This window comes from Natator depressus, chromosome 4 (genome assembly GCF_965152275.1).
Source record: "Natator depressus isolate rNatDep1 chromosome 4, rNatDep2.hap1, whole genome shotgun sequence".
NCBI lineage: Eukaryota > Metazoa > Chordata > Testudines > Cheloniidae > Natator > Natator depressus.
Genome location: NC_134237.1, coordinates 10313768 through 10329751, shown reverse-complemented (window position 1 = coordinate 10329751; position 15984 = coordinate 10313768). Strand labels below are relative to the sequence as shown.

The following is a 15984-nucleotide window of genomic DNA, read 5'->3' as shown; positions in this document are numbered from 1 at the left end:
CTCCCAGGGCAGATGAAATTCAGTGTTGATAAGGAATAATCTGAATTCCTCATAACCCTTAACTGAATTCTAAATAATTAACTGCATCCACTCTGGAGAATGACCTGGGCATCATTGTAGACAGGGCAATGTGCAACAGCAGTCAGGAAAAATAAACAGGTGTTAGGGTTCAAAGGAATAGCATGGAGAATACTGTGGAAAAATATTCTCTTTACATGAATCAAACATTTGTCCTCACCTGAAATGCGGTAATAGGGGCATGGAAAAAATCTCATCTATTAATTGATATCTAAAAGATTGGAAAACTTTACACCTTAGAGAGGGGACATGATATAAGTTTACAAAATAACGAATACCATAGGGACTGTGGCTCAAACTTCTCTTCACCCTCTCTCATAATGCAAGGACAAGGAAATTGAAAGGAACTGAAAGATGGCAAATTTACAATGAGTAATTGGACTATTGTATTCTCTACCACAAGAGATCACTGAGACAAAGAACTTAGTGGGATACGCAAAAGGATGAAACATTTATATGGATAACAAGAATAGCTAGTTAGAGCAGTAAATATTTAACAAATGTGAGTTTTGGAAGGTCATGCTTCACGGCATAAGCCAGACCATAACTACTGGGGATAGAAGGAATTTTTCCCTGGGGCAGGTTATCCCATAACTGTCAACTGCAGAGTTTTTTGCACCTTCTTCTGAAGCATCTAGTATTGGCTACTGTTAAATACAGGACACTGGACTAGATGGACCTTGGGTCTGATCCAGTCTGACAATTCCTGGTAGTAAATATAACAGGAAATAAAATTCGACTGATTTAAAAAAAAAAAAAATGGTGTTCCTAATGGAACAAAATGGCCAGAAACAGAGCTGAGGGGAAAAAAAGATCTGTGGGAAAATCAAATACACTGTGCAATGAAAATAAAGGCATTTAATACTGTAGCTCTTATTTGAGTTCCTTCCAAATTCAAACACTTTAAAAAGCGTCACCTGGTAATATTTATCTCTGGTAACAGATCTACAGCGTATGAGTGGGGCCACATTTGGACTTCGATGAAAACAAGAGACTCCCTTTATTTAGCATAATGAAGACCCCCCTCCATGAAACTGAATTTTTACTTTTTCGTTGGCGACATCAGCCAGTTCTACAAAACTCTTCAGCTTGATTTCAAAGTCGCTCATCAGCTTCCACTGATCTCCTTCAATTCCTACTCCAACTTTTTTAACATCTTCATCTTCAAGCAATCTTTTGAGTCCCTTGGGAAAACCTAAAACAGATTAGATCCAAATATAATCAACTATATGACAAAAGCTGCCAGGTTTTAATTTCATATGGAAATAGGTGGAATCCTATCAAGGATAAATTTGGGCAATCTACTTTTTTATTGTAATAGCCAAATGCTTATTACCTCTGCATCTATAAAGCAGTCAGCTTAGCCATCAAACAAGTGCATGTGATCTCTAGTATGACACTTTAACCAGTTAGAGTTCCAGCTAGCACAAAATATAAACTGACTGGCCTGCGTTGGCATTATAGTATAATTTCATCTGGAGGCAAGCAACACTGAAATTATGCAAAAGTTTGGGTTTTATTCTTATGGAAACAACAGATCAAAAAAAGACTTCTAATCTGATATTTACTTCTAAATGCCTCATTCATCAGCATAAATGGCAATCAGCAAAAACAGGAAACTGCTTTTGGAAAATTTACGATCCATAGAGCTGAATGACCACTAAAATTGAATGTGTTTCTATATTTTTCACATATTTACTTCCAAATTATTACACTGTATGCAGTTTTATGTTAACTTAAAACACAGGCAACCAGACACACAGGGACCCATTAGGAGAATAAATTTCGGTACACTACTAATATAAGAGTACTGTTCAAATTACTTGGAAAAAAACACAGGAAAAGTTTCAGAGTAGCAGCCGTGTTAGTCTGTATTCGCAAAAAGAAGAGGAGGACTTGTGGCACCTTAGAGACTAACCAATTTATTTGAGCATAAGCTTTCATGAGCTGTAGCTCACAAAAGTTTATGCTCAAATAAATTGGTTAGTCTCTAAGGTGCCACAAGTCCTCCTTTACAGTTAGGAAAGCAGATTTCCCTGGAAACTCAGGTGGGTTGGAATGGCATACTAAAAGCAAGTTAACCAAAAAACAAACCAAGCAGGAGCGTTGCCGCCATCAGAGTACTCTGAGAAAGATTGACATTTGGGAGAAATCTGATACCAGGAGTAGGTCCTGCAGTGGTTGCCCAGTGGGGACAGCAAACTCTAAGCAAATGGGCCAGGATTTTTAGAAGTACTGTACACCAACAGCTCCCAGTGACTCCAAGCAGGAGAAAGAAATGTGATGCATTTTTCACTGAATATAAATGAGTTGTGAGCAATTATATTCCTTCCTACAGCATTTGCCCAGACACAAGAGCATGTGTCTCTCAGGCAAGGTCCTTTGCTGTAAGTGCCAGTAACTACTACTGACAGCAGCGGGACTTGTGGTTGCACAGTGCCTCCACCCAAGATACAATTCATCATGTGCAAAGACCACTCCAAATATAGACATATCATCCTTTGGAAGGAGAGACCATCACCCACCCACAAAATTACACCCAGAAAGAGCTTTTGCATTGTACGGCCAAGCCCAGTATGTACACTGGGTTAGGACCAGATGAGTGTGGGTGATAGGCCAACAAAGCAAGCCTGGAGTAAACTGTGAATTTAGATAAACTCTGAAATGCCAAAAATGTGGAACTCAGATTCTCATATTTCATTTTGAAATTCAGTGTCACAGAGCATTCTTTTTCACTTTTGACAGAGAGTAACACGTGCAAGAGAAAAACAGTAATATCTATATTCCTCAGTATGGTTTCAACATGAGCCAGTTCTATCAGAGTTCTCACACAGCATACAGAGTTCATACTTTGGTGCTCTAAAATCCTGAATTTCCATCAAGTGGATCTCATGACAATATTAGGTCATAGAATATTTTTGAAGGTTATAGTGACTGATAGGTAACAAAGGGCACAGACTAAAACATTCAAGCTTGGTTTACTACAGTTCAGCACCTGAATCAGGCTTTAGGTATTTAAACAGAAGTGGCCTATTCTCCACCAGATTTGTGGGTGCTTTGTATTCTGGACATCTTACTTAGAAGCCTAATTATGATTTAAGGCCTGACTTCAGGAACCCACCTTGGACTATTCTGGCCATAATCTTTAAAGCCCTAAACCACTTGTAAATCTGCACCCAAATATATTCACATCTAGTGCAAAGCTCAAGTTTGGAAAGTAGAAATTGAGCAAGTTTCTAACTTGATAAGTATTTTCAGACTCAACATTTCACCATGTGTGTCTGGCTACATTTTATGATATAATCTTGATACTTGTATGGTCCCCATTCTGAACAGACTCCAAAGTTTATGTTGGATTATTGTTCATGGACTAGGGTTTATATTTAGGACTCTATACTCCCCTCAATTCACAGGGCATCTCCTACTGATATGAATGGAAGGTTGGCATAAAAATCCAGGAAGTAACATACATACCCTTCAACTAGGAACTCAACTTTTATTTATTCGCATCCTATGTTCAATGTCATCACATTTATCATCACTCAGTGGGAAAATCGCTACCTTTAGGATCGCCAGCATGTCTGCCCTTGTTTCTCTTCTTCCTCTATCCTCCTTTCATCATTTCTCTCCCTCTTTCATGTCTTTGTACCTTTCTTCCATCTGAATTTCCTACCCTTCAACATTGCCCCACCACATTTGCTAAAATAAGCCATTAAATACAGACATTTAAAGCGTCATCATTAAACATTAGAGTGAACACCCCAATGAGATTAACAACCTCTTTCACACAGCTTCAGAACATCTGCCGACACATGACAATAACATTGCATCAGTTTACTCTCTGTTCATTTAGGTGGTTTCATTCACAACCATAAAAGTGCAGGTTCTACAGACACTACACACCAGGCTTGCCACAGATACATCAAGCAAGCTAGAACTAGTCTGCACAGCAGATACTTGATACCTCCCCTATAGGAATACAGGATAACACACAGATTTTAAGAACCAATAGCATTCTGACCACTCGTAAGGTTTTTAGCCAGTCGAGCCAAGGTAATAAGGGTCATTGTCAGCAAAATGTAGGCCTACCGTTTCATTTCTGTGAGGGGGGAGGGGGGGAGAGAAAACAAATAAATTATATTGGGCAAATGGTATGAATGTTTAATATTTTTTATTTTAGTAAAGATAGTTTTCCTGAATTCAAACCCTTCCTCAGGAGCGCAAGAAAGTGACTGTGTAAATAAGCTATGACAGTCGTCTTCAAAGAGAAATGAAAACATTAGCAGAGTAAAATGAGAAGGAAACTTTCCTTCCTCCTTGTTTGGAAACAATGGGAGATGCTGGATACTGAGCACTTTAGAAAATCTGGCCACTTCATTTAGGTGCCCATACGGGACCTACTGGATACTAAACTCTTTTGAAAAAAATCTCTCTCAAAATTGATTCAGCTTTAATTTACAATGCTAATAACACAGATAAAGATTTTTTAATTAAATTAATTATATATTAACAGTGGCACTTTTATGATATAAACTACCTATATGGACCGACAGAGACCAATGTACCTACACAGAATTGCATAGTTGGATATGTGCACTATAGTGGGGGTGGGTTTTCTCTATCAGCGGAAACAGGAAGTACTGTCTGCTTCTGGAGGCAAAAGCACAGAACAAGTAACCTGAAACAGAGAGGCAATTCATGTCCATGTGAACCAGAGCACAGAAAGAATGACACTGACCTGACATTGACGAAATGTGAAACAAGTAGCATTTTTTCTCAGATACACATATTTGGATTAGGGCGACTTTCCCTACTTTCCCTTTAGTATATGATGGTGGCCATTCAATGTCAAATCCTATCACATCTCCACCAGACAGGTTTCTTCTGAAGAGAAAATAGTTGATTAATTCCCATTTAGTTATTCTGCTACACATATATATCTATAACAGATGACAACAGGATAGCTTACTTTAAAATGAACGACTAAACGACTCCCTGTTCAGGGGCTGTTAGCAGAGTTGTAGTCAAACAGCCTCCACGCTAAGGGTGAAATTCACCCTACTACGAAGGGCCCACCTGAAACCTTCCAAACAACGTATACCCTTAACTACAGGTCCTGTACAGTACAGACACCCGTTTGTTGGCCTGCTGGGCCGTAATTAAATTAAATTAAATTAAATTAAATTCCCAAGGGAGAGAGAAACAGAAACTGGCCACTCCTTCCTTATATATATATATTTTTGGAAGTTCTTGCTCATAACATAAAATCATCAATAAATTGAGAAAAATAGTTAAGTTTCTTCCCAAAAATATTGTATGCACTATGTACTGTATATCTTTAGGCTCTGATCTTGCAGAGATTCAAACACATACTTTACACACTGTAGTCCTACTGAAATTATTGAAATCCATGGAGTTAGTCACAACATGAAAAGTTACACACTTGTAGAGTCTGACAGGATTTGCACTTTAAAGACTGCTGCCCCCAGACATGAAGTCTCACAAAAAGGGTACAAATGCAGAACTACATCCAGTCAGCTAAAGTTAAAAGTTTATTTCTAAATTTCCACTCACTCCAGACATCATTCAGTAGCATTTATGGATAATCTTTAGTCCTAAGAAACTGTAACTTTACTTGGTGATTGTAAACAACATTGTAAAACCAGACAGAATTCTGCTACTTATACTAAAGAGAAGACCTCGATTATCAACAGACACTTTCTATGGCTGAGCAGCTGACCCAGTCTGTGTATGAAAACTGCACAACAGGTATAGATGTGCACGTGAAAAACACAAACACTTCTGAGGTAGAGGTAGAGATAGAGACACAACAAGAAAACAAGCAAGCTTTTACCTGATGTCTTCTGACAAAAAGGAACAGTCGCTGGCATCATAGCTGTAAACAACAGAGCCATGGAACTCTAAGAAAGGCAGGTCATTTTCCAGAACACTCCTCTGACCATGAGACTTCTGTTTAACAGCATTTAGAAGAGGATCTGTTATAGGGCATATTTAGCCACATTGCAAATACATTCATTAGCACTACAATTGTTGCACAACTGTCTTAAAGCCATAGTCTTGGCTACCAAAACAATTTTGGGATTGGTTTGTTACTGTAAAACTATTTAGCAGAACAGTTACAAACTTTAAAATAGACAGCTCATAGCACCACCCTTTATTAAAGACCCGGTCTTGGGTTGCTTACAAATTTGCCAAACTTTAACCATTTGGGCTGAAATTTTCCATGCCAGGTGTCAACCTTTTATTGACCTGTTTTTGTAAAATTTCAGCCAAAACAGTTCATCATTTCTGAGAACAAGGCTAGGGGAAAGTACGTTTTGTCCAGGTTAAAAATTTCTGGCAACCTTTGCTGTGGAGCAGGAACCTGAAATATGTCAGGAGATAGCATCCCTGTAAAAAGGAGCCCAATTTTGGCCAAGTTATAAACCTATAACAAATTGCACATGTTCAGCTGAGACTTGTTAGGGCTTAGCAGATAAAGTCTCCAAGGATTCTGACTTCAGTGAGCTATGTACCCATTCACAAGTGGAGCAAATTAATGTCACACAGGCAACCTAAATTCTGGCATTTCCTAGTTTTTGGAATGTTTGACTTTGCAACCTTAATAATGTTATTTTAATATAGTTTTTGTGGTGCAATACATAGAAATATGAAATTTGTAGAGTTCCTTAAAATGAACAGAAAATTTCCTATCAATTATTTCCTTTCTGCAAGCAGCATCTCTCACAATTCTGGATGTCTGGAAAGTAGCAAGCAGCGATCAGACGTAAGGAGGGGTATAAAACAAGAGTTTGGTAGAAAAGAAGTACCCCCCCCTTTTGAATGAGCACACCCAAAAGCCCGATATTATTTCTGGACCACCACCCACAGCACCTTTCTGCCAAAGGAGGCCTCTGCAGAAGAAAGTCAGTTTTATAGTGCTTAATGAAGGTGTTAGCTGCAGACCAACTGTCCGCTTTGCCAATTCCATAGGGGACACATTTTCTCATTGCGCCTATAAGGTTGCTACAGATCTCGTGGAGGGAGCCGTGATCACTTCTGAGCTAGGAACGGCCAGTGATTTGTAGGCTTCCACAACATATAGTCTAATCCACCTAGCAACTGAGGACTTGGAAGCTCTAAGTCCCTGCCATTTTGAGTGGAAGGACAAGAATAGAGAGACCAATCTTCCTGAGGACTGTGTACACTTGCGAGAGATGTCAGAAGAGCCTTAAAAACCTCGGGTATACCGTGTCTTCTCTGTTTGCTGCTGTGGTTTTGGACAGAACAAAGGAAGCACAACCTCTTGAGAACCATAGAAGTAGGAATTTACCTTAGGAAAAATAGATTCTGGTGTCCTGAACCCCACCTTCACCTCATGGAACATGCAGTAAAGGCTCCTGCATAGATAAGACTGACAGCTCTGACACTCGCCTGGCGGATGCAACAGCTACTAAAACACATTTTAATGGACAAATAAGAACACTGAAATCAACGGTTCGAGTGGATGGCTTGTCAGGGCCCTCAAAGCTAGCAGTAAATCCCATTTTGGGAAGAGTGGCCTGGCTGACGGACTGGCTAACCAGGACTGCTCCAAGGAATCTGGCTACCTGTGGATTGTCAGCCACGAGAAAACCAAAGCATGTTGTGAATAGCATGCTACAAAGTTGCCACGGGCAACTATACTGGGTTGAAGGCCTCTGTCTATGTCTTTCTGGAAGAAGTCCAGAATGGTTGGAATTCCAGGGTTTCTGGGATTTGCACTGAATTGGCGGGTGCAAGCTGCCCCCTCAACACTTCCCACCCCAGGCCCCAATTCCACTGTTTTCCCTAGAAGAATCTTTGTCCCTTTGCTGGTACGTCTGCAAAGATGAGGAGCGAAAAGAGTGCCTCTGTCTGAAGGCTGGTCCATAGACTCTCCTGAGGGCGCTTTGTGGGGAAGGGAGAGAGTGTGTGGATTTTGCCACATTGTCAGCCACCAAAGTATCCAACTTTTTCTCCAAAAAAGGAGGGAACCTGTAAACTTGGCCGAACATAGGACTTGCTCAGAGTGAGTATCCACCTTCCAGGGTCAGAGCCGTAGGTGGTACCTGGCTATTCAGCTAGAAGCCATGGCTTGGACTGACAGCCTGATCGCATCCACTGATGCATCAGCTACAAATGCTGATGTTAAGGAGACACTCTTTAAAATCGGCAAAGAGTCCTGTGGCACCTTATAGACTAACAGACGTATTGGAGCATAAGCTTTCGTGGGTGAAGACCCACTTTGTCGGATGCATGTAGTGGAAATTTCCAGAGGCAGGTATAAATATGCAAGCAAGAATTGGGCTAGGGATAATGAGGTTAGCTCAATCAGGGAGGATGAGGCCCTCTTCTAAGAAGGCTCTTTAAAATGGAACCAAAGTCAAGGTGATCTCTGGGCTTAAGGCCTTTGAGATCTTCCGTCCAGGAAAGAGATGCTCCAGCCAAACAGGGAGCTGCCAAGGACGCTCGAAGGGTGGCAGAGGAGACTTCAAAGTCCTTTCGGAGAGTGGATTCCATCTTTCAACCTATGGGATCCTTCGGGGAGAACTCCCCTCCTGAGGGAATAACCATATCCCTGGCGAGGGATGCTACTGCAGCGTCCACCTCTGATGTTTCAGCAATAGAGGTCTTTGGCTCTTGAATGTTACAGACCCTGAGGTGGGGGGCTCTTGTGAACGGGCTTGCCCTTATCAGACTTGTTCCATTCATCCCTAATCACTTCCTCAGAGGAGGAGTGAAGGGGGAGCTAATAGAGTTTGAGACAGAAGGCTGGGTGCAGTCTGGGCACAACTCCCCATCTGCTGAGCCTGGAAAGGCTGCATCACCTATGGAGCACTGCTTGGGTTTGACCCAGGGCTTTCCTGGCTGCTCTGCCATGCCTCTACAGGGGGAGAAGTGCAGGCAGGGAGACGCTGCAGTGGAGACTGAAGGAGGGTTAAACCTGAGGGATAACCAACCCAGGGAGGAAGAGGAGCACTGAAGAGGGAGAACACTGCTCCCCATTTCACAAAAAATGGGCAAAACAAGTGAAAACAGAAGAGTAAGGGTGGGAGAAACAGAAACTGCCACCACTTGCTGCTGCAAAGGCAGAGTCTGGCGGCAGGCGGAAGCAGAGAGGGCGTGGCTAGAGCATGCAGCACCAAAAGGCTGAGCTACCCCCACGAAGCTGCAGAGAAGAGCGTAGCCAAAACACCCAGGAGCATGTGAAACGTTGGGCTACAGAAGAGTAATTTTTAAATTATTAGTCAGGTGCCCTGAAGATTAAAACTACCATATAAATATTAAGTGTAATATCAATTGTACTTGATATTTCATCTCATCTTTACTTGGTTAAAATTTTTATTTTGTTCCTTCTTATAAAACAACAGATTATGTCTAAGAAATGGCTCAGGCCTTGTCTTTGCTACATATTAACAGCACTAGGATGGGACTAAAAAGTAGAGTAATCAAACAATGCTGGCTGTGACTATGCGGTCAGCGTAGATCAGGGTTTATCCTTAAACACCTGACACAATGCTGAACGCAGCTGGTCTTTGACAGCATCACGTTCGCTAATTCTGCTCTGTACAGAACATACAATTTTGTAGCAAAGATACGCCATCAGTTATCTGGGTGTTTCTTACTGTAGTGTGTTATGTTGGCTACCAGCTTTGGAAACAACCTTGAGTCACACCCACAGTAGAAAAATAATCCATAGCACCTTCAAGGCAACACAATCTGGCCAAATTGCATATCACGGACATAGTAGCATCTTCATAGTTAGGGATACATTCTAAAGTGGAAATAAAAATGTTCTCTGCAAATGTAGGTAGTAGCCTTTTTGGTGTGAAATTTCAGTTTTTATATCCTTTGAATTTTCTTTTTAGTTTTGGTGTTTTGGTTAAGGTTTGTGTTTTTTTTTGGGGGGGGGGGAAGGTTGGTTTGGTTATTTTTTGTGTTTGTTTTTTTTTAAATAGGATTTATAATTTGGCTCTGGCTGAAATTTGTCCATGGCAGTGCATCCACCTCTCGGTTGAGAGGTATATCCTGATAAGATCAGCTACAACCTTTGGGGGTGGGGGAAACTGCATTTCAGATCTTTGTTGATAGTTATTAATCATAAGCAAAAATATTTGTACATAACTATGTGCCACTTATATTCAGCTGCTGTGTTGTAACATGCAACTTCTGCTCACAACAGAGAAATACCGTATGGGTTTTTGTTTGTTTGCTTTTTGTGTACATCTCCTGGGATAGAAGGGCTCATGTGCAGCAGAAACTGCTGACGCACGTAGGCTTTTCCGTAAGCAGCTGCAGGTATTACTCCTGGGGGAATTCTGCACCACTGCACATGTGCAGAATTTATGTCCCCCGCAGATTTATTTGCTTCCCTGCAGAAAAATGACTTTCTGACAGGGAAGCAAAGGGCAGTCATGCAACCCCCCTACTGCACCCTACTCTACAAATATATAGAGTTTCGTGGGTCCAGGGCAGCCAGCAGAGAGGTAAATCACTGTGGGGCAGGAGGCAGGGGGAAGACCCGGCTGGTGGCTCCTACCCTGCGCCAACTCAGCTGCTAGTTCCGGCTGGACTGAGGAGGACAGGACTTCCTCTTCCCCTGCACAGCATCTGAGGCCGGGTCAGACCCACCCTCAGATCTCTCCCCCGGCTGCAGGAACCTCTGCAAACTCCCCACCCCCGGCCACCCACTTCCTGAACCCATCGCTCCTCAGCTGCAGGGGGAGGGATCCCTGTACAGGGAGCTACTCCCCCATCCGTCCAAGCCCCATGCATCCAGACCCCCTCATACGCAGACCCTCCTGCTGAGCCTTGCCCCCACACTCAGAACCCCCAATGAGCCCCACACCCCCTGCCCCAGGACCACCCCAATGAGCCTCCCACACCCAGATACCCACCCCAACGAGCCTCAACCAGCTGCACCTGAATCCCCGCCCCACTGCCCCAGCATCTGGACCTCCCCGAGTCCCCCACATCCATACCCCCTGCTGAGCTCTATCCCCCACACACACACCCGACCTCTCCCCCGCTGAGTCCCAACCACCTTCACCTGGACCTCCCTGCAGAGTCCCATTACCTTTGCACCCAGAACCCCCCAACAAACCCCTCCACACCCAGAACCCCCACTGAGCTGCCGCACACAGACTGCCCCACACAGAACCCTCTCAACCCACACCTGGATCCCCCCACACTAAGCCGCTCCACACTTGGATCCTGCCTTCCTGAACTTGCCTGCCCACACCTCGTGCACCTGACACAGAGGGGCAGGGCCCTGCAGTGTTTCTGGGGCAAGCCCAGTCCTTGCACTATGTCAGGATTGGGTGCAGCCTCACCGCTGAGTCCGTGTCCCGGTGGGTGCTGCACAGTCATCATCTCCCACCTCTGTGCAGCCAGTAGCATGTGCTCCCCACTGCCATGCTGGAGCCTCCACATTTGACAAATAAAATTTGCAGAATTTTAAAATATTGTGCACAGAATTTTTTGGTACAGAATGCCCTCAGGAGTAATGTACACACTCCTTCTCCACAGACTCCATATAGGAAGACTATACAGGAAACAGGGTGTTAAACTTAGAAGTGGTGAGTAAGAGAAAGGTTAGAAGACGCAAAACTAGATGGAAGGATGTCATACAAAAGGATCAGATTAGCTATGGCGTTTCCAAGGAACTGCTTCAAGACAGACTGGAATGGAGAAGGACTCAGAGAGCCAACCCCATACAGAGGGGACTAAGGCATGATGAAGTCACGTGCTTAACTTTGACCATGTGTAGTCCCACTGAACGTTCCCTGGGCACTGCACCTTGACATGGTGGGAGAACGTGTGTTTTTCAATGAACACGAGAGCTATGCTCACCCAAGGCTCTTACATAAATTAAGTAGTCATGGGATAACAGGGAAGATCCTTTCATGGATTGAGAACTGGTTAAAAGACAGGGAACAAAGGGTAGGAATAAATGGTAAATTTTCAGAATGGAGAGGGGTAACTAGTGGTGTTCCCCAAGGGTCAGTCCTAGGACCAATCCTATTCAACTTATTCATAAATGATCTGGAGAAAGGGGTAAACAGTGAGGTGGCAAAGTTTGCAGATGATACTAAACTGCTCAAGATAGTTAAGACCAAAGCAGGAAGTGAAGAACGTCACAAAGATCTCACAAAATTAAGTGATTGGGCAACAAAATGGCAAATGACATTTAATGTGGATAAATGTAAAGTAATGCACATTGGAAAAAATAACCCCAACTATACATACAATATGATGGGGGCTAATTTAGCTACAAGTAATCAGGAGAAAGATCGTGGAGTCATCGTGGATAGTTCTCTGAAGATGTCCACGCAGTGTGCAGCAGCCGTCAAAAAAGCAAACAGGAGGTTAGGAATCATTAAAAAAGGGATAGAGAATAAGACGGAGAATATCTTATTGCCCTTATATAAATCCATGGTACACCCACATCTTGAATACTGCATGCAGATGTGGTCCCCTCATCTCAAAAAAGATATACTGGCATTAGAAAAGGTTCAGAAAAGGGCAACTAAAATGATTGGGGTTTGGAACGGGTCTCATATGAAGAGAGATTAAAGAGGCTAGGATTTTTCAACTCGGAAAAGAGGAGACTAAGTGGGGATATGATAGAGGTATATAAAATCATGAGTGGTGTGGAGAAAGTGAATAAGGAAAAGTTATTTACTTGTTCCCATAATATAAAAACTAGGGGCCACCAAATGAAATTAATGGGCAGCAGGTTTAAAACAAATAAAAGGAAGTTCTTCTTTACACAGTGCACAGTCAACCTGTGGAACTCCTTGCCTGAGGAGGTTGTGAAGGCTAGGGCTATAACAGGGTTTAAAAGAGAACTGGATAAATTCATGGAGGTTAAGTCCATTAATGGCTATTAGCCAGGATGGGTAAGGAATGGTGTCCCTAGCCTCTGTTTATCAGAGGGTGAAGATGGATGACAGGAGAGAGATCACTTGATCATTACCTGTTAGGTTCACTCCCTCTGTGGCACCTGGCATTGGCCACTGTTGGCAGACAGGATACTAGGCTAGATGGACCTTTGGTCTGACCCAATATAGCCATGCTTATGTTCTTATGCTGGTGGGAGTTTTAACACCTGGGACTGGAACCCAAGCAGGACAGGTCAAAGGGTAGGGGCCAGACAGAAAGCACTACACTAAGTTCGGCGTTGAGCAACGGTCAATAACCTAGCCTTGTAAAAAAGTTATGATACAGAAATACAACTAGATAGCCATTCTGTTAAACAGCAGGATAGACAAGGATGTCAAAGCCTTCTTTGTGCCCTAAGCGACAACTGATGGCGCAAGAAGGATTCAGATGTAAATGGGACTATTCGGGTGAGTAAAGTTAAAAACCTGCTTATGTGTTTGTAGGATCAGGGTCTCAATTTTCAATGTTTTGTATTATGCCTACAGTAGTTTTGTAAAAAGCAAATAACATGCCCAAGTAGTGCAATTAAAGAAAACCCAACATTTATAATGCAGTTCATTAAAAAGCTTAATCTAAAGTCACAATAGCACAGTCACTGGCAAACCAAACTGCACCAAAAAAAATAAAAATTCTCCAGGCAGCGCGTCTGCTCCAGCATACCTGGAGCAGCTTCAGAGACAGGGGAAGGGGGCTGGGCATGCGTGCCTGCCTGCATAATCACCGTGGGGGGGGGGGGGGGGAGGAGCTGGGCATACGTGCATGCCAACAAGCGAGAGAGAGAGATTCTGTCCCTCTCTCTTGCGACTGCAGCTCCCTGGCATGTAGGTGTAGGGCTTTTTATTATGCACGAGGCAGGCTGAAGGCACAAATGAAGCAGCCTGCCTGAGTTAATTGAATTAATTCTCTGAGGCACACATGGTAGCACCCTGACTGTGTAGTAAAATTGTTAAAGTTGTTGTGGATGGTTAATTGAGCTCATTCTCTGAGGCAGAAATGTAGCAGCATGCCTATTGTTAGTTAACTGTCCCCATTCTCAGTCAATTCCCCCAGAAGCATTAAAACCTGTGAAAGTTTTAAGGCCCCTACATTGCCAGAGTGATGTAAAGGAGTCTTATTATAAATGACAGTAAAGGAATCCTCAGCTAGGAAGATCTATTTGCTTTCTCACTTTTTTCCTGTGCCAAAGCGGCACAATGGGGTTAGATTACAGCTCAGGATTTATTTTACTTACTCATTTAAAAAAAAAGAAAAAAGACTTTGAGGGCAAATAAAGCATTTACCAAGCAGTCAATAAAATGTCAGGACAATCAGAACCAAGCACTTCCCAAAGTACCCAGCCAAGTCCAGGACAATGATTAGCAAAACTGTATGACTTTCATGTGTGAAAGTCTGAGCAATTTAAAATGGCATTCTACTCTTCCCCCCCCCCCCCCACCAGTTTGGTATTCTGTAATGTAATTTAAATGAAAATCAGGATTATAACTGGAATGCAGGGCATTAGTTACCAAGTGTTTGTAACTTAACTTTCATGTGTTTAAGAAATGCTGAATAGTTATCGTGACTTTTTCCTGTATTGTAGTTTAAATAAATTACCAAAACTATTGAAACTGGTGTGATTATACTGCATTATTTTGACACATAAAATATGCAGAATTTTGAATTTTTTGGTGCAGAATCCCCCCAGGAGTAGTATCTTGTAACTGAAGAAGGTAAACCTATTCAGTATGATAGTTTAAGCAGCAACTTAAGAGGAACCGTTTGGGCCAGCTGATGCCAAGAGCAGATCTGCATAACTTTAGCCTCTGCAGTCGAAATATTCTACCAACTCCTGCTGATGCAAATGACAGAGGACCTAAGGAGGTATGCAGGAAGGGAGGACAGAGAAAGATCTGGGCTTGGGAGGGAAGGGGAAAATTGCCCCCACTTCCTGTGGAGCTCCTCAGATCTGCCAGAGGGGAGATTCTCACACAAATCTTAGCAGGCTGATTTGGTCCCTCTTGCAAGACATTTGATGGAAGCATTCTCCTTCCCACCTTGGGTTGCCTCTGAGTTCTCTTCTCTAAAGAGCAAGGCTAGAAATGTACCTGTTTGTTTTTAAAAAGAGGACTCAGGTCTCCAGCCGCAATTTAACATCCTATGATAAGCATGCCAGAGCTGGTAATCCCAATCAAATTTTGAAATTATACTTCAAATTAACAAAATGTAGGTGCTGAGCGCTAAGTCTCAACCACTATGTTTTCTCTCTCTCCCATCTTCTTTGTTTGGAATTTTTGTGGTGTGATACAGGCCACTCAGTTTATGTGCTATGAAGTGGCAAAGTTAGACTATCAACTCTGAACACCTATTTATAGGACATTCTATTCTGGAATCCCTTCTACAAATCACTTCAAATTTGGTAGTAATACCCTAATTTAACCTCGTCTCTTCTCAATGAATTTTGAGGTTGATATAATGTTATAACAGTTTTTCTGGTTTTTAAAAGGAGGTCATAATCATGATTATAAAGAAGAGTCAGCTGCAACTTTAACTGTGGAGCAACTGCTGTTATTCCATAGCACTGGAGTATAGCAAACTCAGACAATCAGCTATGTAATGTACTACTCAGTGTTTTATACACAGTAACATTCCTGTCTTGACTGCTATTAATTAATTTAATCCTCATGCCATGTTGCTGTTTAGTCACTGATAGACAGACAGAGCGGATTATATTTGTTGCGTGTCTGTGTTAACGACTTGATATTGTTGAAATAAGAGGCTCAATTTAAATGATTTCATCTAAGATTATTAATCAGAGATAAGTACAGCACTATACAGAAGACAGAAATAAATACATTACTACCCTTTGTTGTCAGACTAAGAGCTGTACATGTATCTTACCTGCATCTGGAAGGGACATGCAGTTTTCATTTCCTCGCCCCCAAAGTTTTCATATCACTATCA

At 42.3% G+C, this 15984-nt stretch overlaps 1 protein-coding gene across 2 annotated transcripts in view; it reads right to left on the bottom strand.

The window, feature by feature from the left end:
- WRN (WRN RecQ like helicase) overlaps positions 1-15984 on the bottom strand; it is a 113139-nt gene that overhangs the window by 77189 nt on the left and 19966 nt on the right. For both annotated transcript variants that reach the window (XM_074950380.1, XM_074950382.1), the window contains exons 3-5: positions 5933-6048; positions 4817-4962; positions 1125-1273 (exon numbers count right to left, since the gene is read on the bottom strand). In XM_074950380.1, coding sequence (XP_074806481.1) covers positions 1125-1273; positions 4817-4962; positions 5933-6048 — 411 coding nt within the window. The remainder of the gene's footprint in view (positions 1-1124; positions 1274-4816; positions 4963-5932; positions 6049-15984) is intronic.